This window comes from Numida meleagris, chromosome 3 (assembly GCF_002078875.1).
Source record: "Numida meleagris isolate 19003 breed g44 Domestic line chromosome 3, NumMel1.0, whole genome shotgun sequence".
In the NCBI taxonomy this organism is placed as follows: domain Eukaryota; kingdom Metazoa; phylum Chordata; class Aves; order Galliformes; family Numididae; genus Numida; species Numida meleagris.
Window position 1 is genome coordinate 47,276,726 of NC_034411.1, and position 22,354 is coordinate 47,299,079.

At 33.5% G+C, this 22,354-nt stretch overlaps 1 protein-coding gene across 5 annotated transcripts in view; it reads left to right on the plus strand.

Annotated features, from left to right (window-relative positions):
• The window catches only part of ADGB (androglobin), a 73,860-nt gene that overhangs the window by 15,488 nt on the left and 36,018 nt on the right, over nt 1-22,354 (plus strand). For 3 of the 5 annotated variants that reach the window (XM_021390943.1, XM_021390942.1, XM_021390939.1), the window contains exons 7-17: nt 1,342-1,428; nt 2,742-2,929; nt 4,037-4,165; nt 6,029-6,123; nt 8,487-8,664; nt 9,715-9,805; nt 11,120-11,264; nt 14,785-14,815; nt 19,467-19,635; nt 20,590-20,653; nt 22,178-22,280. In XM_021390943.1, the coding sequence (XP_021246618.1) occupies nt 1,342-1,428; nt 2,742-2,929; nt 4,037-4,165; nt 6,029-6,123; nt 8,487-8,664; nt 9,715-9,805; nt 11,120-11,264; nt 14,785-14,815; nt 19,467-19,635; nt 20,590-20,653; nt 22,178-22,280 (1,280 nt within the window). Of the gene's footprint in view, nt 1-69; nt 223-1,341; nt 1,429-2,741; nt 2,930-4,036; nt 4,166-6,028; nt 6,124-8,486; nt 8,665-9,714; nt 9,806-11,119; nt 11,265-14,784; nt 14,816-19,466; nt 19,636-20,589; nt 20,654-22,177; nt 22,281-22,354 lie in introns of those variants that run through there. The other 2 variants (XM_021390941.1, XM_021390940.1) reach the window with 2 other exon arrangements.

Here is a 22,354-nt window from a genome sequence, read left to right on the forward strand (position 1 = left end):
AAAAAATGCTTTTGATACATCCAGATACTAGTTACTTTAGAATTACAAGAAGTTGCTAGAAAATGCCTTTACAAATTGGAAGAACGTGACATAATGGAATCTGATCCAAGAGGACTGAAGATGGTAATCTGCAATGTCCTTGATGGTTGTCCTGCTTGGTGAGATGGAAAAGTTGAAGGGCTACAGAGACAGAATATTTGTTCCTCTGGGGGAGGCAAAAAGGTATCTTTTTTTTCAAAAGGAAGAAGGAAAATCTCCTTCACACAGTTTGAGAGGAGCAGCAGTGCATTCTGATGGGCTTTCTAACTGTTCCAGCTTACCTTTAAAATTCACAGTGGAATCTAAATACAGAAGAAGGAGAAGAGGGAGAAGCAGAAGGGGGCACTCAAGCTCATCGCTATAAGAGAAGAAAAATATACTTTGGAAAAATGAAGTTGTTTAGAAGTATTTTAGTGTAATTTAAAATTCTGAAAATTATACTGTTTTAGATTAAAAATTTCCCTTACGAATATTAATACTTTTTGAATAGAAAAAAGAAGGAAAGCAATGGAGTTGTGTTTTTCATCATGAAGTACTGTATAAATCACAATCTTATTTATAGTGCTTTTTTATTAAGAGCATATTCAGAGGATCAGGTCTTATACTTTATTATACCTTTTTTTTAAGATTTATTGAACAATTAAGTCTTACGGAAGTTTAATTATTTACTGTGCATTATGGGTTATTTACTATTCTTTGCTGGATATTTCCTTTGGTTAAGTACATTTTTGTTACATAGCCTTTCAAAAGACAAAATGTACTAATCAGACTGAAATATCAAAAAGCTTTTATTTTAACAACAGTAAGCATTATAGATACAAATATATGATACAGTAATATAAAAAATGCTTGCAGAATGTTTTGCTAGCATTTATTGGAAAAACAAGGCATTTTCTAGAGTTGCTTGGCCTGAAAAGAAAATGGCTTTTAAAGTGCCATCTTTTCCAAGAAAGGGAATTTCTAGACTCATATCCCTTGTGGGTGCGATGGGATTTCAGACCCAGTTCTCTAACAATGCAAAAAGAGACTTTTCTGTGCGCGTGTATACATACGTACTTGCTAACTATGATGAAATGATGTCATTGTACAGGAGGGAACACTAACAGAACAAGCTTGATGCAAAGGCATAGGAGCAAATAGAATCTGTAGGCCAGTCAGCTGTGGGTTGGAAAATTGCTGTTAATTACTTGATTTTAAGCAGTCCCCTTTTCTGTTTGTGTATGATCTTTCAGTGTAGACTACAGAGTTTACTGTGAGTTGATTATATTATAGGTCTATGTATTGTCTGCTTTTGTCTTACAGTTTACGTGAAAATGGGAAAAGAGAGCTGGAGGAATTTACAATTCTACATGCACTGACTGGGTGGATACCAGAAGTTATTCCTCTCCGGTAAATTCTTCTATTAAACAATTTATGTATTTGTTAATTATTTAGTTCTACAAAGGATTATGAAAAATAAGCTGAGCCCTAGAAGTCCTTCATTGTCAGTTTTGGGGAGTGAAAGGTTTTAATTCTAGAACTTGCATTCAAGGAATGCAGTTTTATTGTGTTTTTATTTGCAGGTCACTCAGTTGCTTGTAAAGTTATTTATTATTATTATTCTTTCTCAAATTAATTTATTTTGAATTAATGTTGAACCCTGTGGTGAAAACAGGGTTAGAGATCTTTTCATCTTGTATATGGATTTGTATCTAGATTGTTTTATGTTGCTTTTATTTTTTATTTTTTGCTGTTTGATATGTACACTCTAATGAGTATATGGAAATAATGTTGGTTTATCTATGTTTAGGTATAATTGTTTATAATAGTATTTCAGTATTAAATAGGTTCAGTCATGCTCTATCTCATCTCTTACTTCAGCAATCATAGTACTGTGTCTGCAGTCCATGGACTTAGAAATCTCAACAACCTTAATTTTGTTTCTTTATATAGTTAATTTTTAGAATAGAAACAATAAAAACAATATTCATGAACCTGGCACCTAAAGCAAACATTAAATTATGCAATAAGAAAATATGAATACCACAGAATCTTTGCAATAGTGATATAAAAATGGATCTAGCTCATCGTACAATCAGTTATTTAATTGTAAAAAGAAAGTTTCCTGCTGTTAGCTTGCATTAAACTTATTTATGATTTATTCAATTTTAGATTATTTCTGGAATCATTGTGTTTCTGTGCTGAAGCAATGCAACAGAAACTGCAATGTCCTATCAAAACCTTGTTGTAGATAGTGGAAACAGTGGAAGGGGCATAGAACTGCCTGTGTTGAGACAGTTAGGAAAATCTTTTCCAGAAGTACCTTCAGGAAGACGTTTTTGATGTACAGAGATGTAATTCTACAGTGTAATTGCAAAATGCTCTTCAAATTTTCCTGCCACAACTTTTATGCGCTAGAAAGCTCTAGGAAAAAATGCCCAATTTACTTGGTTCTGCAACCGCCATCCCTTTCTTTATGGATCTGTCTCTGCACAAAGTGTTGGGTGTTTTTTTGATCATATTGTCATTGTTTTGTTTTACTTTTTTTTTCTCTTGGCTGCCACACAAAATCAAGCAAAAGTGTTTTATTTACTAAAATTACTCGGTAATTTTTCCAAGAGTTGGACTGACAGCTGTAGTATAGTGTTGTCTAAATGAAGATCAGACATTCTGATTGCAAATATCATTATCCTTGATGTATATATGTTTATTTTTATTTTAAGGCTTGGATACTTGGATGAAGTCTGGGACCTTTTGAAAGCAATTGTGCCAGAATTTAATTGGACAGATAAGAATACTCCTCAGGCAGATAAAAAACCTAAGGAAACAGAAGTCTCAGTGTTAAAAAATGAAATTTCACCTGTGAACAAAAAGCCAGATAAACCTGAGAAAGCAGAGAAATCTGACAAAGGTTTGTAGTTGTAGGCAGTGTTATCTTTGCAGATCAAGCATAAATAAACATAACCTCCGTCTTCAAATTTATGTATCTTTATTATGCCACATGCAAGTCTGCTGGTTTGTTGTTTTGCCAAATGTTTTGCAATGCCATAAATTCAAAGAAGCTGTGTTTTAACTATGGACCTCACTAGAAGCAGTGTTTCTCAGAGGGATTTGCAGTGTTCCTTGCAGAGAGGTTATAATCAGAGAGGTTAGTCTCCTCAAAGACAACTGTTCAGGCCATCCAGAAAGTATGTATCTCATGATGGATGTCAGAAAGAATGATTAACTATAGAGTGTACTGACACCCACGTACTAACGTTCGTCTGCATTTTTATTTATGGTAACTTTTCTGTTCATGATACTAGGTATTAGTTTTCTATAAGAAATGCTAAATGAAAATACTTATGCTTAGAAATGTATTTGTGCCTGTATATTATTCTGCAATGTTTATGTTTGAGGCTGAATTTTCTTACCTTCTTTTTTTAACTTTCAAGTTAGGCACAGATGCAATTCCACTTAATATTAGTGAAAAATATAAGTCATACTCTGAAATTTCCATTTCTTCCCATTAAAAAAACCACCTAGCTAGCTTTGAATGCCAAATACTAGGTCAAAAGTTTAATGAAATTTTTAGAAGAGACCTGGCTGAAATCTCTTAAGAATTCTTGCTATCATTTTCTGACTCGCCCATTTCAGAGTTAGGAATGGGCATGCAGAGGGATGCAGTTGCTGGGAACAGCACTGTCATTCATTCATCAGGCTGCGGTAGTATATTCACAGAAAATGTAAATTTAATCCTGACAAAGATTTAGAAATTATATCAGTAATTGAAACACCTAAGAATCGGGAAAGTGCTATGTTGCAGTGAAGTTCTGTAATGTCCATCTCTGAGCCTGCAAACTGTGTTCTGATGCTCTGTTAGACTTTTGGAATTTCTAAAATTAGGAATGTATTTTCCTGTAGTCTGAGTATTTCCCCTACGGTCCAAGGTTCTGAGTCTGGCTTCTTCCATGTGACGTTAGAAGGATTCCTGGCAGAATCCTCTGAAAAGCTACTTCATCTTTATTTTGATTCACAGAAAAAGCAGAGCAGAAAGAAACTGGGAAGAAGAAAAATAGAGATGGAGAAAAAGAAAAAAACAAGTCAGCACTTCATTCTTCAGAAGTGTCAACAGAAGTGCAGCACTCTCCTCAATCTTTAGCTGAGAGTAAGTGCTATCAAAGATAAAAATACAAATGTAAAGAAAGGGGCTTTGTTTTCTGTTTGATTTCTAACTTAGCTGGGGGGAGATTAAATATACCTTTTTTTTTTTTTTTTTAATTGCTGATGCAACCTTTACAGGCTGTGTTAAAGTCTGAAGTCCTTCTAACATACTAAAATATTATAACTTATGACATGAAAATAATATTGCAGAATCTTGTGTTTGATACTGAAAGGTAAAGCAAATCTACACAGAACAATTGGAAGTTCCAGGCAAGTCTTGCAGGACCAAGATTTTTCCTAATGGAAAACTTCAATTGTAAAGGAAGTCATTACTTCCTCTCTAATAAATTATTTTCAGTCTCTACTTTATTCAGTAGGTTACAACTGGGAAATGTTCCTTGAACAACTAGGAATGTTCCTTGTAAAAGGGCAGGGTAGCCAGAAATATTCATTTGAATTTACTGCATAATTTTTTTTTTTACTGAATTTACCTTTTATTTACTTTTGTCCTGGAAGTATATTTTGATTAATGTTTTTTTTATATTGTTACATTCACAGTACTCTAAAAACTAAGTAAAGTCTTGCTTTGCACATTCTGACTATCAACTATATTATATTGAGAAGCTGAATTCCTGAAAGAGTATTTAAGATGTTGAGATGTGTTGCTGCTTCAAGAAAAAGACATTGCATATCTTCTAAATAAATGGCTTTTTAAAAGTCTGATAAACTGTACTTTCCAGCCACATGCCAACTCTCCTTTTCCTTTCTTCTCATTTCCATTGTCTTTTTTTTCATTATATGCAAACAGCTTTGTCTTATTCCATTTCACACACACAAAGAAACCTATTCTTAAAGCAAGTTCCAGTTTGAACACTCAGTGAGCATAGGTAAAACTAGGAAGTAGTTATCTGATATTTGAAGTGGAGCTGAAAGGAGCAAAGGCAAAACCTTCTGCAGGTGTCACACTGCATACTCTGAAAAGCTGTTTTGTGTGCTTCCTTACATGACTAAGGAAAGACGCAGAGAAACTGATGTGCTTCTTTTTGAGCTGTCTTTTGGGTGGAACTGCACCCATATTTATAATGCTATCGTTTTTAGACTTCTAATTTTTTTCTTCAGCATTTGCGTACTGGCTGTCAGCCAAAGAGCCTTGGTTTCTCTTTATTATTCTGAGGTAACAATGGCTTCTTTCAGAATTACAGGTGTGAGAAGATTGTGTGGTTGCCTATTACAACAGATGTCTAGAGGTAACAAATGATATGGGGGATCACCCCCTCATAATTCCTGAAGCACCAACTATCATAACCTCAGTTTTCCCATCTCCTTGACAGAATTAAGGGCAGTAATTCCAGTTTTTGACTGCTGTTTCTCAAAATATTATCTAATTCTTCAAACTCGTTAGTAGGAGGCGTGAGAGCTCTGCTTTTCGATCCTTTTGTTGGCAAAATCAGACATTTTTTGTCACTTTCGAGTGGCCTTTAGTCAGTACTTGCCAATCAGTATACTTCATCTATCTGGATGATGTGTCGTTCATGCTAGCATGCAGTATTTTGAAAATTTGAAGAGAAATACAAGAACATGGAGGAGAGCAACTTCTGACTTGTATTTTTAAGCTGTAGTTTTTGTTATCATTTTTATAAAAACTGTAAAATATATAAAAGCTGTTAGATTAAAATAATGGTGTGTGTTTGGTTTTTTTTTTCCCCATCCACGGCTTCTCTTCTGAAATTTTTACAGTAAGATCTTCTTTCTGAATGTTACTTCATTCGAAACAAGAATAATAAAAACAAGGCAGTGAAGGCTGAATAACTGATGGACCACAATGTTTATTTATGACTTGTTCTAAAACATTTTGTTTTCTCCATAGGTTCTTCGGTGCCAACCCAGCCAGAAATGGCAGTCTATGCTGGCTGTATACCATTACATTTGTCTGAAGAGAAGATCTTTTCCTTAGTTCAGATGGTAATCCCGTGCCCTTGGGAAAATAAAGCATCATACATTTTACTATCAGAATGTTTAATTTTCTGACAACTGCATTGTAAATAATAATAATAATTAGTGTAGTAAAACAGACACCAAGTAGTGACTATCTGTTCAGTTTTCTTATTTTTGTCCTTTTAGATTCTGGTCATGTATTTTCCTGCCATGACCCTGCTTATTTTTCAGTTTTACTCCACTTAGATCCCAAGAGCTAAAGTCTCTGAACAGCAAGAACGAGAGGAACGAGAAAATGCATCATAATGAGATATTCCTGAATGGAAAGGCTAATTATTTTAAGGGTTACCTGAGAAATATAAATTTCAGTTTATTTTCCAGACTTATTTGATATATGTTTCCTGATGCATTGTTCATTATGAAATGGCATGTTTGTTTTCATTCATTTCTGTCATTACCATTGTAACTGATGAAAGCGGATGGAGTAAGTTTAACACATCATGCAGCTAGGTTGAAAACAGTGCTTAAATTTCCACTTAGCTAGTTAAAATCCACAGAAACCTATTTATAATACCAAAGCAGGCTTTCTTGAAATGATTATTAATTAGATTTATTTTACTATTTTCAACATTTTAATCATATTTTGCATAAGTAGAACATTAAAATGTAATCTTCCTTCTCAGAAAACCAGTAGGCTTCACAGAACAAAGACAAGAAATTTCCAGAAATAGTTTACAGGCCTCATGCTTTAATGCTCTTAATTTTTACACTATTTTCTTCTTCTTTTTTTATTCAATTAAAAAAAAATTACAATGTTCTTCATGTTATTTTGAGGATTTTCTTGTTCTTGATTCTTGTTTCTTGATTTTATTTAAATTTATTTTAATTTAAGGTCTCGGACAGTACTGTCTCTTTGGTAACAGTAAGTAATATCAGTCATCTAAAAAGCAAATGGGGAATGGTGACATAATGGTTGTGTATTTCCTGCCACCTGAGGCCTTTCAGACTTGGCTGCAGTTTTTTAGGGTACTGAGATTACTGAAAAAGAGTTATGGCAGACCAAATAGGATGAGGCAGATGAATCTATATGTCTAAATCAATATTTCAGTAAAGACAGATAGGAAAATGGAAGGTAACAGTAGATATAGAAATGTAGGGGATGTATCGTGGGACTCCATTAAAAACGCCCATTTTAAGGCTTTCTTTGGAGGGCTGAGACGTGCTGCATCAATGGAAATTACAGTTTAGAAGAAATGTTGTCATTGTCTTTAGTTGTACCAGAATTTCACTCTTTTTCCCTTTTGGCTGAGCTTTCTAGTTTGTATGTCCTCAATAGTTTGTTTCATTCAACTATGTCTTCTACTCACCAGCTGAAAAGTTTTTTTTCTTACAGCATCTAACCGGTCCTCTTTCAAATCCTTTCTAATTTCAGATGTTTTTGCTTTCATTTTTAAGTTGTTTGGATGCGTGTGTACCCAGTCACCACTCCTATAACGTACCTCTATTAATTCAGAAATACGTTGCCTAAGTACCTTAGAGCATTTAATTTAATTTGATCCTCTCCCTTTAAATATCTCTGACAATCACAACCGTGGTCTGCTCTGCATTGCTTGCAATTATGCCTCCTCAAGAACACATGGCAATGAGAAGAAGCAATCAGAAAATTACTGACTTATTTAGCAATTGAAATAAGGTGTATTTTTTAAAACAAAGTAAAGATATACAAAACTTGAAACAGAACTTTCAGCGGAGAAAAAAAATAACAGACTTGCATACTGAAGCATTGTTATTTTAATGGGAAGAGCACCACTCAATGTCCACATCTAAAACTGCTCTTAAGTTCATTATTTGAAGGGTCAGCTGTCCTGCATTTTGTAAATTAGCCAGGAGATAAAACGCTTAACTTTAATGGCGTAATTGTTCAGAATGATATTACATTATGAGGATATTACAAGTTATTTAAAGGACCTGTTACTTTTAGAATTCTGCTTCTTTATAAATTCAGCATGAAGTGAGGACTTGTTTCAGAAAAGAAAAACTACTTGTGATATGTTTATTTAAAACAAGATTTTGTCAGTGTTGTTTTCTTACTCGTATTCTCCGCTTGTGTTTTCTGTAGCACCTAAAGGAATATGATTGTATAAATAAGTTCAAAGAAGAGATGAATCTGTTATGGAAAGTAAACTATATGTAAACACTTAAATATTCAATTGTGCCTTTTATGCTGAATATCAATCCTAATTAGAATGCTTTTGGATAATTTTGTCAGCTGTTTTCATTTCATTTGTTACCCAAACCACTGGATTCTTCTCTGTGCGTACTGTTTGTTCATGAGAGGTGATAAGAAAGGAGAGCTATCCTCAATCATGTTTTCTTTCTATGTTTTATAGACTGATTCTTCAGAGAAGCTGAGACAGTATGGGCTTTCCCAAGTATACAGCCATCCTGTCCTGATTACTAGAACTAGGTCCTGCCCCCTGGAAGCCCCAAAGCAACCAACCTTACCAGTTCCTCCCTGGAAGCTTTTCCGTCAGAAAAAGACAACTGTTGCAAAATCTGAACCTCAAGGTTTGTTCATTCAATAAATTTTAAAACACATGTTAATTGTTATAAACATTCTGAAGGACATAGTTATGTTAGCGTAATTTCTACAGAACTGTGCTAGGGATTACTTTTTCTCTCTGTTTTTTATTTTTATTTTTTGCTATTTTTGTAATACTTCACCTTAGCTCTATTTCTTAAATGCTTTGAGAAGTGTCTTAATCTGTCTGTAAAAATAAATAAATAAAATAAATAAAAATAAAAAAAATAATTTAAAAAATTAACCTTCAGTACTGGAGAGAAAATGAAGAGGGAATGTTATCAGAGCAGCACAGAAACTCCAACACAGAGCCATGAAAGCTTCTGAAAACCTTTTGAACATGTGAAGTATGAAAGTAGTCCTTCTGCAACTGTTAATAGTTTTAAGGGTAAATCTATTCTGGGGTTTATCTGTACTGCACAATGGAATTAAGTACATAGTATGAGCTAGCTTGAATGTGAAGGCTTTACAGGCATGCTAACAAAATAGACTGGCATAAGAAGCAGGAAATCAATAAAGGCAGAATGTCCTGCTTTAGTTCTGAGCTACTTTGTATACATTTACATGTAGGCTAAACACACTTCTAATACTTTGCAAGCTGAAGGTCAGAGTGTTAAGTGCTTTATTTTCCTATGATACATCAGCCAAAACCACCCTGGTCATTCACTTCTATTCTATATGCTCTTCTATATAGTGAGGTGCTGGAACAGGCTGCCCAGGAATGCTGTGGATGTTCCATCCCTGGAGGTGTTCAAGACCAGGTTATATGGGGCCCTGGGCAACCAGGTCTAGAACCAGGTCTGGAGGTTGGTGGCCCTGCCTATGGCAGGGAGATTGGAACTAGATGATCCTTGAGGTCTCTTCCAACCCATTCTATGAATTTATTACAGTGCATGCCAGAGTGCTTAGAAATTGTTTCCTGAAGTCTTTATAAAATTATTTAGGGGTGAGGAATTCGCTATGGAAATCATTTGTCAGTTAAGTATTAAAGATTTCTTGTGAATATATATTTGACAAGTTGCTTTTTTTTCCCCCAGAACCTGTGTTAGAGAAACCTGAACAATATGTTGAGATTGCTAGCCTATTTTTAAATTACAAACTAAAAACTATCAATATATCCAAAGATATGTAAGTATTCAGTAGTTTTATCAGTAACATCACATTGTTAGTAATTTTTGCTGTAAAAATACGTGTGCAACTTTTGTTAAATACAGCTCTGGGTAGTCTGAATAAACCACATATTTGACAGGTGCTGCATTCATCATAGTGATTGGTTGGGTTGATAATACATCAGTTAGATATTTTTTGAAGAGCAGCATATGACCATTGCAGAAATTACTTTGGATTATTATGAAATACTCTGGGAATATTGTTTTACTGATTCAGATTTTTTTTGCTGTTTAAAATACAGTAAATTAGTTGTTTGTAGAAATAAATACAGAGATAAATATTTTAAGCAATATCCATAAATGCATTATTGAAAGAATGAGAGAGTAATAATTAAGATGTTGTAATAATTGTATGTTAGCATATTTTATTTATTTATTTTTCATATTTAATGAATTTCTTTATGATCAATCTACACCATTTAGTCAAGGATGGTTTATTAAATAGTCTAAGTTTCCATGACAATCAGCTAATTTAGTCTCTTGTGATTTAATTAAAGGTAGTAACCAAAAATACGTAGCAGGAATCAGCATTTTGTTCAAGTAACATAGCTACCTAAATACAATTAAGGACTTATATACATAACTGGGACTGAACTTGTTTCTAATCTCTTGCTTTTATTCTAATAACATTTTTTGAAGCACTCAAAGGGAAGATAATTTTGACAGTGTTACTGTTAAGGATCTCGATGTTTCATTATATCAGTCCTTAAGACAGGAGTTAGATAACAAACATTTTTCTCTGTTCTTTATTGCTGGTATAGCACAATTTCATCTAGTTGTCATGTTTGCACCATTATTTTGATCTCACTTTCCTAGTTTGCTTAACAAGGAAGGAGTTACTTCTGTGTTTCTGTATTTCAGTTTTTACTTCTGCCTCCGCTGAACTCAGAGACAGAATTTCCTTTTTGTATAGCCAGAGTTGGCCTTACATGCGTTTCAAACTTTTTTTTGACGTATCTTTAAAATTCTAGAAAAAGAAATTCATTCATTTTTGGTATTATCATCTGGTTTTCATCAACTGGCATGGGTTTTGTTTCGCTGAAGGTTAGTTAAGAGGGCAACAGTTCAGGTCTTACAAACACATGTGTGTGTGGTACTGAGCCAGTAATTATAAGGAATATATGCATACATACATTTTGTGCCGCCCTGTTAAGCTATCAAAGTAAAGGAGATACAAATTATTTTGACAGAATTCTATAAAAATAATAGTTACGAAATCTGTGATTTGAAAGCAAATACATGGATTAAAGCGTTTGAGCTTTCTTTTATTTAGCTCCTTCACGCAGTCTTCCATCCAAAAAGAATTTCATTCGATGACCCATCTCCCTTCTGTCACTGAAAGCAATGAAAATGTAGATGGCAGTAACATGGAAATGAATCAAAGTGGGAGACGCTCAAATGCAGAAGATTATTCTCGGGTAATAATTTAATTTTCTTTTTTTTTTCTTAACTTGGCCTACTTTTATGCTCCAAAAGGTAGTGAAAGAAGAAGTAGAAAATATTTGATTCTTAAATATAGGTTTTAAAAGACATCTTCGTAAGCTTCCCCACTCACCTTGCCATATTTCAGTAAATTCCCTCTTTGTTCCAGTTTCTGGTTTTATTAATGCAGGAGAAATCTTTTGCTAACACTTTTCATTTAAAAATCATTTTTTATGATTTATTCTTTAGATTCTAAAAGTAACATTGCTAATACAGTAGAATATTTTGATTTTACTCTTAGAAATAAATTTGATGGGAAAGTTTTAAGGAGAGTCATGTCTTCATAAATAAACGTTTGATTCATGGATTAATATTACAATTACGCTATTTCAGCTAAGTGTGGGATGGCATGTGGCTACTTAAAAATATAAACTTTGTAAATACATGCCTTTAAATCACATCCTCATTTGATTCTTAATTGAAAGCCACGTTCCTCCAAAAAGGTTCACTAGGTAGGGGCAGCATGCTCAGCACTGCTTGCCAGGTGCCCCCACAGATGAAAATGCCAGTCACTAGGGATTGCTAGTTACATGTCTCCACTGTGGTTCTCCATGACAGGCAACATGAATCTTACCTAATATCAATGGGATGTTACTAGAATTACTTTTGGCAGATGTAACCACTATTTTTTGTTGTTGTCATTTATGTTTTAAATTTGTTTGTACCTTGTTCTTTACATATACTACCAAAGTCTGCTTTTAAATAAGCCTCCAACAGAAAGCTCCTTGTAGTGTTTAAACCTTATGTTTTGAACACGGAAAGGATGCTTTCAAACAAAGGCTTCCTGGATACCACAGTATTTCATGTAAAATATTTTATACAGAAAACTAATTTGCAGAACAGAAAAATAGAGATTTAAATATTCAAACAAACAAACGAAGCTCAATGAATGTAGTTTCGTTTGCTTAACACCGATAAATGAGTCCAGATTGTCAGTACCATTATCTCATCAATTTCATACTTAGTGTGGCAAACAGTGCTCATAAGAGCATGTGATAACATTTCTCTCTTTGAAATTCAGAAAATTGAGGGGGAAAAACAGGCTGGTATGTATACAAATGCCTTTCAATACAATTCAAAATCTGCACCTAACCAAAAAAACAACTGTATTTTGGAAAAGATGTGTTCCCAACTTGTGTTTACCGCAGTTATTCCTGTCTGCATTTATTTTCTGTCCCAAGTAGTGCTTTTACATTCTATATGATTACAGTATAGAAAATTGTTTAAAAGACCCTATAAAGTATGTCCATCCAAAGGGCGATATGAAGGAAAAACAACCTCAAAATGCTGATCTTTACAATCTTGTAGAAAAGATGACTGAATTATTTTAAAATTTCTGCAGTCTCTTTCTTGGACAAACTGATAAGTATACGTGGGGTTAATATTTCTGAAATTTCTTTGCTGTACAGTGACTTGATGTATAGAGTTACGTAATGTGTTTGAAGACCTCAAACATACTGTTGAAGATAGTATTAGGTATCTTCATAGACAAAGAAAACTTAATAATTAATTCTGGTAAAATTTGAAGTAAAAGGAAAATCTTTTGCTATATAATTTTGGAGTACCTATTTACATGTTTCTTCTTCATAGTATATAATAATTTTTATATTTCAGACCTGAAACTCATCTGTTTTGAACTGTTCTATATCCATTGTGTGTGTAGAAAGTGTATACGTGTGGGTATATTTTTGTGGGGTATTGATTAGTTAAAAATAAGCCAATGCTGTAGTGAAGGAGAATTCTTTGCAGTAAAATGTGTTTTTGACTACTCTGCATTTTGTGCATGTTTTACAAACAATATATTTAATAGTACTTCATGGCCTTTTAGAAGTGTTTCTAATAATTGCAACTTACAAAAACCATTACAAAAGCAGCAGGATAGAAACGTTCTGTAAGTAGTATTATAGTTATTGGTTGGGTTACTTCTGTCTCAGTAGCTGAACAAATACAGATTTAGTTAATTGTAAAGTAACAGACATCTATGTGCTAGAGGCATAGAAATAGTTTAGAATGTCACTTTGCTTTTCTCCTCTAGTCCTGGAGTTAAGAGCCATTCTCATTGTAGAAAGCTGGTCAGTCACAGTAGGGTGTGCAAACAAGGAAACTCAAGGGCGAGTAAGAAAATACATGAAAGTGAGATACTGATTAAAAGAAAAAAAAAAAAGAATGGTAAGAAGATGTGAATCTGATTTAGTCTGAGAGCAATCTGATTCAGAGATGAAATGTAAGAACTTAAGAGCAGCTGATTAACTTGTTCTTGAACCTTACCTTTGCCTCAATTTAAAACTCATCTGAAAAATGTTGAGCGTATTAATAGCTGTGGTATGTAGGTAGAACTGCATTTGAACTAATGGAAAAAGAAAATAAAGTTTTTAACTTGGAGAATAATCTTCTTTGTTTCCCACCTTTTTATGGGTATCTCTAGGAGATTCATTATCGGAGAGTTTTCTTTCTCTAGTTTTGAAACTCAAAATAACAACATACATATCAATCATTGTATATCTGATTAGAAAAAGCAAATGCTGAAAGAGCAACTTTGATATTCTCAAACCATTAGGTTATTGCTAGTTTGTAGAATTTCATATTGTGTTATTCTGAGCATTAATAACTTCGTTTTCAGCTTTATGCAGGAAATCACCATGTTTATCTAGATGCTCAGTGCTATCAACTTCAAGATTAGCACCTCTGCCACAGATAAAAATTAGTATAGATGAGGATTTGGGGTGTGGGGAAGATGACTATGCTTGTTAAGTGGAGAGCTGGAATGAAAAGATGCTTGCAAAGTTGTTTGTAACAGAACTTCTAGGCTTCAGTGATTTTCTTCACAAAGTTAAAGTTAGTCCAGTTAACCCATTAGTAGCTTAGTACAAAGTGGACTTTCCAAAAGGCAGGCTAACTGCATTTCAACTGCAGTCATGTTAATTGAGTTCCTCTACCTTTGAAATGACAATGGCCAGAGTAAAGTTGTTTGCAAACAAGCAAATAATCAAAAATTGCAGATATTATTTTTAATTTATGCTACTGATACAAAACCAAAAATGTTGTAGCAATCAAGCGTGGTGTTTCAAATGACAGTAGTATACATTTGCACAACAAGAAATGCTTGTTGGAAGAGACCTTTATATACTTTCCAAGAATGGAAACAGAATAGAATAGAACCATATCTAGAATAGATCTAATTACTTCTTAGAATAGAACTTACTGTCAAAGAACGGTAATGTCAGATGATGTTTTTAATAGTATAGGAATAGGCATGTGGAGCATCTTTTTATCCCAGACTGCAGATCACATGTATGTCTCTAGAAAAACATGCCCTTTGCCTTTCATTTTCCTTTTCCTTTAGGGATAATATACTAGCTTGTTTCTTAGAGCTCTGGAAGGACTACTGCAAAAAGAAAATAATTTCTTTAAAACTATAATGCAAAATTGTAATCACTTTTCTTTTTCTTCATATAGGAGCAACATAAAACAGAGAGACCCACTGGAGGTAAATGTTTTTGAAATGTATACTCAGATTTCTGCCATTCGTATATTATTTGATTTCAGAGTTAACCTTCGTGTTAAGAATATAATCAGTCTTACGGATTTATGGTTTTGGGTCTTAAAGACTTCAAAGAATGTGTGTAACTGCAGAGTGGAGTCTTCATACAGGGATTTTTTTAAATACCAAACTTCCAGGAATATGTTGAAAAAATTACACTTGTCACATTACAATGTTATTCTTCAGTGAAATATACGGGATTTCGTACACAGTGTTCTGTTTCTGAACAATGAGAACTGTTTTTGTTTTGTTCTATTTTTCTCTGAAATAAAAGACAAAGAAAAAGAACAACTTCAATTTTAATAAGTGTTACATTTTTATGTTTTTAATCTGTTAGGGTTTGAAGAGTATGCAGATGGAAAATAACAAGAAACATATGTTCAGTACAGGCAAAGAACATTATTTTAACATCACACTTTTAAGAACTTTAAGGATTTCAAACACTGTAGTGTTTGGATGTCTTTTCTTTTGACTTCTTTATAGGATTTTTATATTTCCAGTAAATAGAAACAAAACAGGAGAATCTCACTGTATCAAAATTCTGTAAGTTAATGAGCTGGAAATATAATCCTTCAGTTCATATAATCCTCACCGCTCAGTACCTGTTTTAACACTGGCCCAAAACCCAATAGAAATATAATAGTTGGCAATAGATGGCTCCTTAAAACCTGCCATAAATATGCTGGGATGTTGAACAATTTCTGTAGCTGTCATTATTAACTGATTCTAAAATTAGTGCATTTCAGTAGTCAGACAGCTATATTTTCTGTTTACTTGAAAGTCTACTCAGGAATTGCCCTTGAAGAAAAACTTACCAATTAGTGTACAGATTGGTTCTAGTATAATAACATAATACTCTTTTATAATATTGGTATAATTCAAAATGTCTCAATATCCTTTTGTTGCATCATAACCAGTGATCACATGAGTCATTGAGGAGTTTATCAACTTACTGTTCCAACATAAAGTTAATAATTTGGGTAAACTTTCACTCCAAAGGTCATCCAACTCACTGAGGCATTGCAATCACTAGATGCATTGCAGGGAAAGTAGTAGGAATGTGCATGTGAGAGATGTTATTAAGTGCATTATTAGAGGATGCTCTTTTTTTGACCATTTACCTGTCTTTGATGATGGAGTTCATATTCCTTTTTCACACTCTTGGTTAGCCCCGATTAGTACAGGAATCCTGATGAGATGCTACTAATGCTGTGGCACTTCACTGTATATGCTGATATTTTTTTGAGAACCAATGTGCTTTTCTGAGGTCATGTGATAAGAATGGCTTAGTGTCAGTTTGTAATTTATTATTGAACAGAGAACTTGAGTTTACTCATCAATTCCAATATATATGCCTCCAGTTCTTAATATTATTGTTCTAATTGTGTCCCTAATGCAAGCATTTACATTTGCATAAATATCACTGCTGTTTATACTGCTTACACTTATACCAAATCTCATCATGTTCAGTTTTGCTAATAAATATCAGCATGATATCAAATCAGATGCTTCCCTGAAATCTGGCTAAGTTATACCTATTGCATTTCATTATCTAAAAATTAGTGTTTTCATCAAGAAATCCCACCCCTCAAAAAACCCTAAGTTAGTCTGACATATTCTACCTGGAACAAGTTATTTTGCCTTTTAGTTAATCATCTATTTACCCCATTTGCCTGTGTTTGGCATTTGTATTGTTGTAATTGAACTAGATAATATGTAGCTGGTTATTTCACTTTTCACATTTTCTTTGAAATGAATGCTTATCTTCAAAGTCATGCTAGAAATCGTAATGATATCTTACATACTGTTACGATGGCTTTGAAATTTCCTGTGTGATTTTTTTTATCTCTGATTTAGAAATTAGCTACAACTTTCATATTCGATGTTTTAAGTTCTTGTAATTTCTACTGTAACTGGGAAAATTCCATTTTTGTACATATATGCCAATAAGCCAGCTTGTCTATCCCTTTTTACTGAAAACAGGTGCTGTGAGGAATCATTTTCAAATTAGAAGAATTTTGAAAATTTTCATTACAGTATACTGTTTTCTTATGCTTTTTCTTTTGCTTGGCTAGCAATCCTTTTAATTCATCTTTTGTGTGTTCTCTTAAACTATCTATCTCATGACCATAAAGATCCACATACAACTCATAGAATCATTAAGGTTGGAAAAGACCTCTATGATCATCTAAAGCAACTATCCACCTACCACCAATATTGCCCACTATTCCATGTCCCTTAGTACCACATCGACATGTTTCTTGAACACCTCCAGGGATGGGGATTCAACCACCTCCCTGGGCAGCCTGTTCCAGTGCCTGACAACTCTTTTGAAGGATAAATTTTTCCTAATATCCAATCCGAACCTCTCATGGTGCAACTTGAGGCCATTCCCTCTCATCCTATTGAAAAAAGTAGAAAGTACAGATACTGAATAATTGTTAGCACTCAAAACTGTAGTCAATTTGAGAGAGCATGATATCCATTTAAGCATCTCAGTAAAAATCCAGAGCTTGAAAAATAATGAGCATTTGTTGAAAGCAGTGACAACTGTCTTAAATACATGTCTTTTCAATTTCCTAAGAACTTTACATTCTCTAATAATTTTGGAATTTTCATGAAGTACAGCTTTTTCTTACCATAAAATTAAGGATTTATGTGATAAACTGCTCATCTGCGTTTGCTTGCTACTGCTTTCTCTTTTAGGATTGATTATTTGTGCTTTTACAGTGCTTTGCACTTCGTTGTTCATCTGTTTTTGTTTCGATTTTTTTGTTGTAATATACATTTCATTATTACTTCTGTACCTGAATGTTTTACCTTATTCAAGTTACTTTTTCGCTTCATCTTGATTGTTACACTCATCTTTGTGGTTTGAGTTCTAAGAAGTAAAAAGTTATTGAAATTGAACGCACTCTGCCCTTTTCTAAAGCTCTCTGCCATGTTTAGCTTTATAATATGCTTATTTTATATGCCTGTGTATTTGATTAGTATTTACATTTGTTCAAGGAATACATTATATGATAATTACAGGCAATTAGTTGCTGAAATTATCTTCCATATGTCAGTCTTAAAATACTAATTTGTACAGAGCAGCTCTTAAGATTTGCTTCAAATGTAGTTACAGCTTTATTCCAGAAATTATATCTCTAATATATCACCTAGTGTTTGCAGTTTCTCATATTTGGAAGTGCCCCCTCTTCTTCAAAGAGAAGTGGTGAAAATTCAGCCATTTTGTTGAAACTGTTTTTGCTTTCTTTTAGCTGCCCTTGGAAGGTTATGTTCCCTCTGGCTCCAGTCTGTATAAATGATCAACAGAAGGGTTTATCTATTGACTTTTAAATAAGGTGGAGCATATCTTCTATATGAAGGTTGTAGAAATCTATTGACTCAACTGATCTTGAACAATTCCTATTGATAGTACTCTAGTCCCTGCGATCAGAATGAACAAAGAGGAGCAACACTGAGCTGTATGGGATATAGTTATACTCTGGTGACCCCTTTTTCATAGTCTCTACAACAGGCAGGTTTGTAAGACAAATACTGATTATTTCTCTAGAGGCCTGAAACCCATGTTACATAAATCTCAGGAGAAGCCTACATTTTACAGCTTTCAGGCAGTTTTTCCATACTTTAAGGGAGAAAAAAGGGACTTTGGCATGTTTCCTTCCATTACATTCCTTTCAATTCTTGACAAATGGTTGGAAAATAATTACAACCACTTCTATCTTATAAGCTCATTAGTTATCCAGCAGATCACTGTATTTCGATGAACGTGAAATATTAAAAAGCATATTAAAAAATAAATTATGCATTTTTCTAGTTAGCTTTCTTCTTTGTAATATGGTTGTGTTTGGATATTAACTCAGCTTTTTCCTTAGCATTCTGAGTTAACAGCTGTTAATGTTTGAAGTGTTGTATTCTACTATTCTCAGCTGCTCTGGGCTATCCTTAAAACTTTTTGGAGAAGACTGAGTAACTTCTATAACAATTCATATGAATCTCATAGGGTAAAGGCAGAGCTTGTGAAATTACATTGCAACTTAAAATGTTATTAATTTATTACAAAATGTGTATACATGATATTCTGTGTAGGTATTTTGGCATGATTCAGACAATAGTTCTGATTTTCCTATAGGAAAATTAATATAACATTGTTGAAATTAATTTCTATTAACAAGTAGTTCAACTGACTTATGTGAATAGCATCACGGGGATTCTGAGTCCCAGCAGCAAGGATAGGCCTTCTTCTGTGGGTTGTAAAAATTACAGTGCCATACTAGGTTTTCACTGAATAAAAGCATTGGATTCTCTGTTTGTTACATGCTCATATTAAAGGTTCTAGTGCACAGTTCCATATGTAATGGTATAATGAATCAGAATACTTATGCAGTTTCAAATGGAAGCAACAGAAATCTACACAGTATTGTTTTGGTCATCTTCTGATCTTTCTAGGTTAATGTTACAGTTATTATTTTTAAACTCTAAGATGTACGGAAAATAGTCTGGTAACTTCAGGATAATTTTTACATAAGAATGTTTTTACTTTGATGTACATGGTGTCAGCGTATTGAATCTGTGTGTCTTATCTCTGCAGAAAAATTGCACGAGAATTTTTGTTCTAATGCAAAACAAATGTCAGAAAGAGCTGATACTGTTACGAACAGCCAGGCAGTGGATGAATCAAAGGGAGAAATCAATTCAGGAAAAACTTCTGTATCCAAGGAAACCTGGATTAGCATTGAGGACTTCTGTGTTTGTTTCCAGTAAGGAGCAGAAGTTTTGTGTTGTATTTCTTACAATCTACAGTCTAACAATGATAAAATATGAAAAGTGACTGTGTTAAACCTATATCATCTCAACAGATCTTTTCTGTAGAATTTTCCTGCCTTTCAGGTTAGTTCCAAGGCTTCTCTTCAGACCACGTCCCTATTGGCAGTAAATCTGTAGGTGCAGCAACAGGCTGCCTTGCATGTGCCATCTAGAGTATTGTGGATAGCACAACCATCTGCTTCACAAAGCATATGTCACATTGTGATGTGCGTGGAAGATAGCAGGTCTTGAAACATAGCAATTAAGGTGTTCCTATGTCTGATGCATTAGCCACTGATTGACCAAACTCTGTGTCTGAACATCACTATTCCAAAGCAGTAAAGGTTGTTAAATCTTCTGCGTTTGCTCCAGAAAGGAAACTTTATATTCTCCCACCAAGTTAAAAATTTATTCTTTAAAAAATCATGTAGTTTAGTTAATACTTATGTATTAAGTAAATTGACATGATTTGCAGGCTAAAAAAATGTTTCTGAAAGTAAGCAAACACTAGAAAATTGAGAACAGGCATTAATAAACTTTACAAAAGAGTTCTTCCTTACAGTGACACTTCATAGTTAACTTATTGCAGTAGCTTTTAGGCATGAGAATTCATGAAAAATACTAACTTATTACAATTTACAGATCATAGGTTAATAAGAAAAATCAGTGGCCTGACCTCCAACAGACCACTGTCAAAGTGCAGCAAAAGTATAAGTTAATATCAGTTGATTTCTCCGTAGATGAACTGTACTCATCTTTAATGAAACTAAAAATTCTGAATCATTTTTGAGGAATAGATTTGAGGGATTTCTGGAAGATTATAATACATTTACTAATTAAAATTAAAAACTTACACAATGGAATGGACATTTACCTGAAATATGTAATTTATATTTTTTTCTTCCTAGGAACCTGTTTGTTTTCCATAAGCCACATACATATGCTTATAACTATCAGAAGACAGATTTTAAGGTATATGACTGTATTGAATTTTTATGTACTTTTTTTATCTTTTTCAAAACTTTACGTAATTAGATAAGATTAGATATCCTAGGTGTCATTGGTACGTTGCATAGAACTGCTATTACTGAAAAAATAATGATGCGTTAGGATTATTACAGATGATGTTTCTTAGCAAATACATGGAAGTGTTTCACTGTGTTTAAATCAAGGAAAAGAAATATGTTATGAATTGCCATTACAGAATATATAAAAAAAAATGTGGAGTAAGGAAGTCATCAAATTTGGTAGTGAGAGTATATATTACATTGCATTGCATCTCCATCTTCTTTTTTTTTAATCTTGAGTGAAATCTGTGTCATAGGAATTTAGAGATTTCTTTAAATTCAGTGATGATTCAGCTTCAGAATGCCTTCTTCAATTCTCTTCCTTCATCTTCACCTGTCACCTAACACCCAAATCAGAAGTCTGTTTAGCTTAGCTCTCTTATGTTCTCTGTACATGCTAAGTCCTACAGTGATATGTGTGAGGTTCTATTGTGGGGATTAGAAATACTCTTTAGTTGCATAAAATTACAGTATATTTTTAAACCCGCCATTAGTTTCTATTATCAGAAGGTTATTCAACATGCTTGAATATCCTGTTCCAACTCCGGTTTCATACTGTAACTGAAGTGTAATTGTAGAGTGCAATTGTAAAATGCAAACTCTAGGCATGAATTTAATGTAAAATTCTATACTGAGAAGGTTAACTACATGGATTATGCTTCATAACTATAGTGTACCTGCAATTTTACACCTCTCTGTATTTATAATCACATAATAAGAAATCTTATGAAACATTTCACAATATACTTTCATAAACCATAATTAACCTGAAGACTACGTGACACTGTGTGCTGTTGTGCTGAAACTTACCTAATCACCCTTTGCTGTAACACCATTCTATTTTTTTACATTGATATGCTTGAGCTGTATAAACAGGCAAATGCCGTATCAGAGTTATAAAAAGCACTTTTATATTATGCTATGAAAGAAGTAGTAATACATAGCATTCCAGGATCATACACCAAAAATATATTGGTATGACTCTAAGAAAATGTAACACATATTAAAACAGATCTGTAGCAAAGAAGATCATTCACCTTCAGACTGTGAAGAATTTCTGTGAACAGCAGAGTTATTCTATATTTTTTTTTATATTTGCATAGGATCTTAAAGTTGAGAATTCAAAAATATATGGAGGCAGTATTTTTCAGAAAAAAACTTATTGCAGCAGAATTAGTCATGTTACAAATAAATAGACTTAACTGTTATTAAATAGAGTAAGGAAGCCACAGCACAAAACAAACTTTAGTCTTCTGTTGAATGTTTTTTGGCTAGTAGAACAACTGAACTGAGGTTCATATGAAGAAAAACACCTGAAAGTAGATGAATTCCACTATCATGACTAATTCTAATTATGCTTTGTTGTTGTCTGTGTGAGCAGACAACATTCAATACAAATTTAAAATGAACTAATTCTTTCTCTATACAGTCTACTGATGACCGAGTCTTGTATTATTTACTTGTGGACAGTCTGACTCCTGTTGAAATCCTGGTTAGCTTTTCTGCACTAGTATGCTGGGATGACACTGGAGGTAAGGCCAATGCAGAAAAGTGCATATTCATAGAATCATAGAATGCCTTCAATTGGAAAGGGCCTTAAAGATCA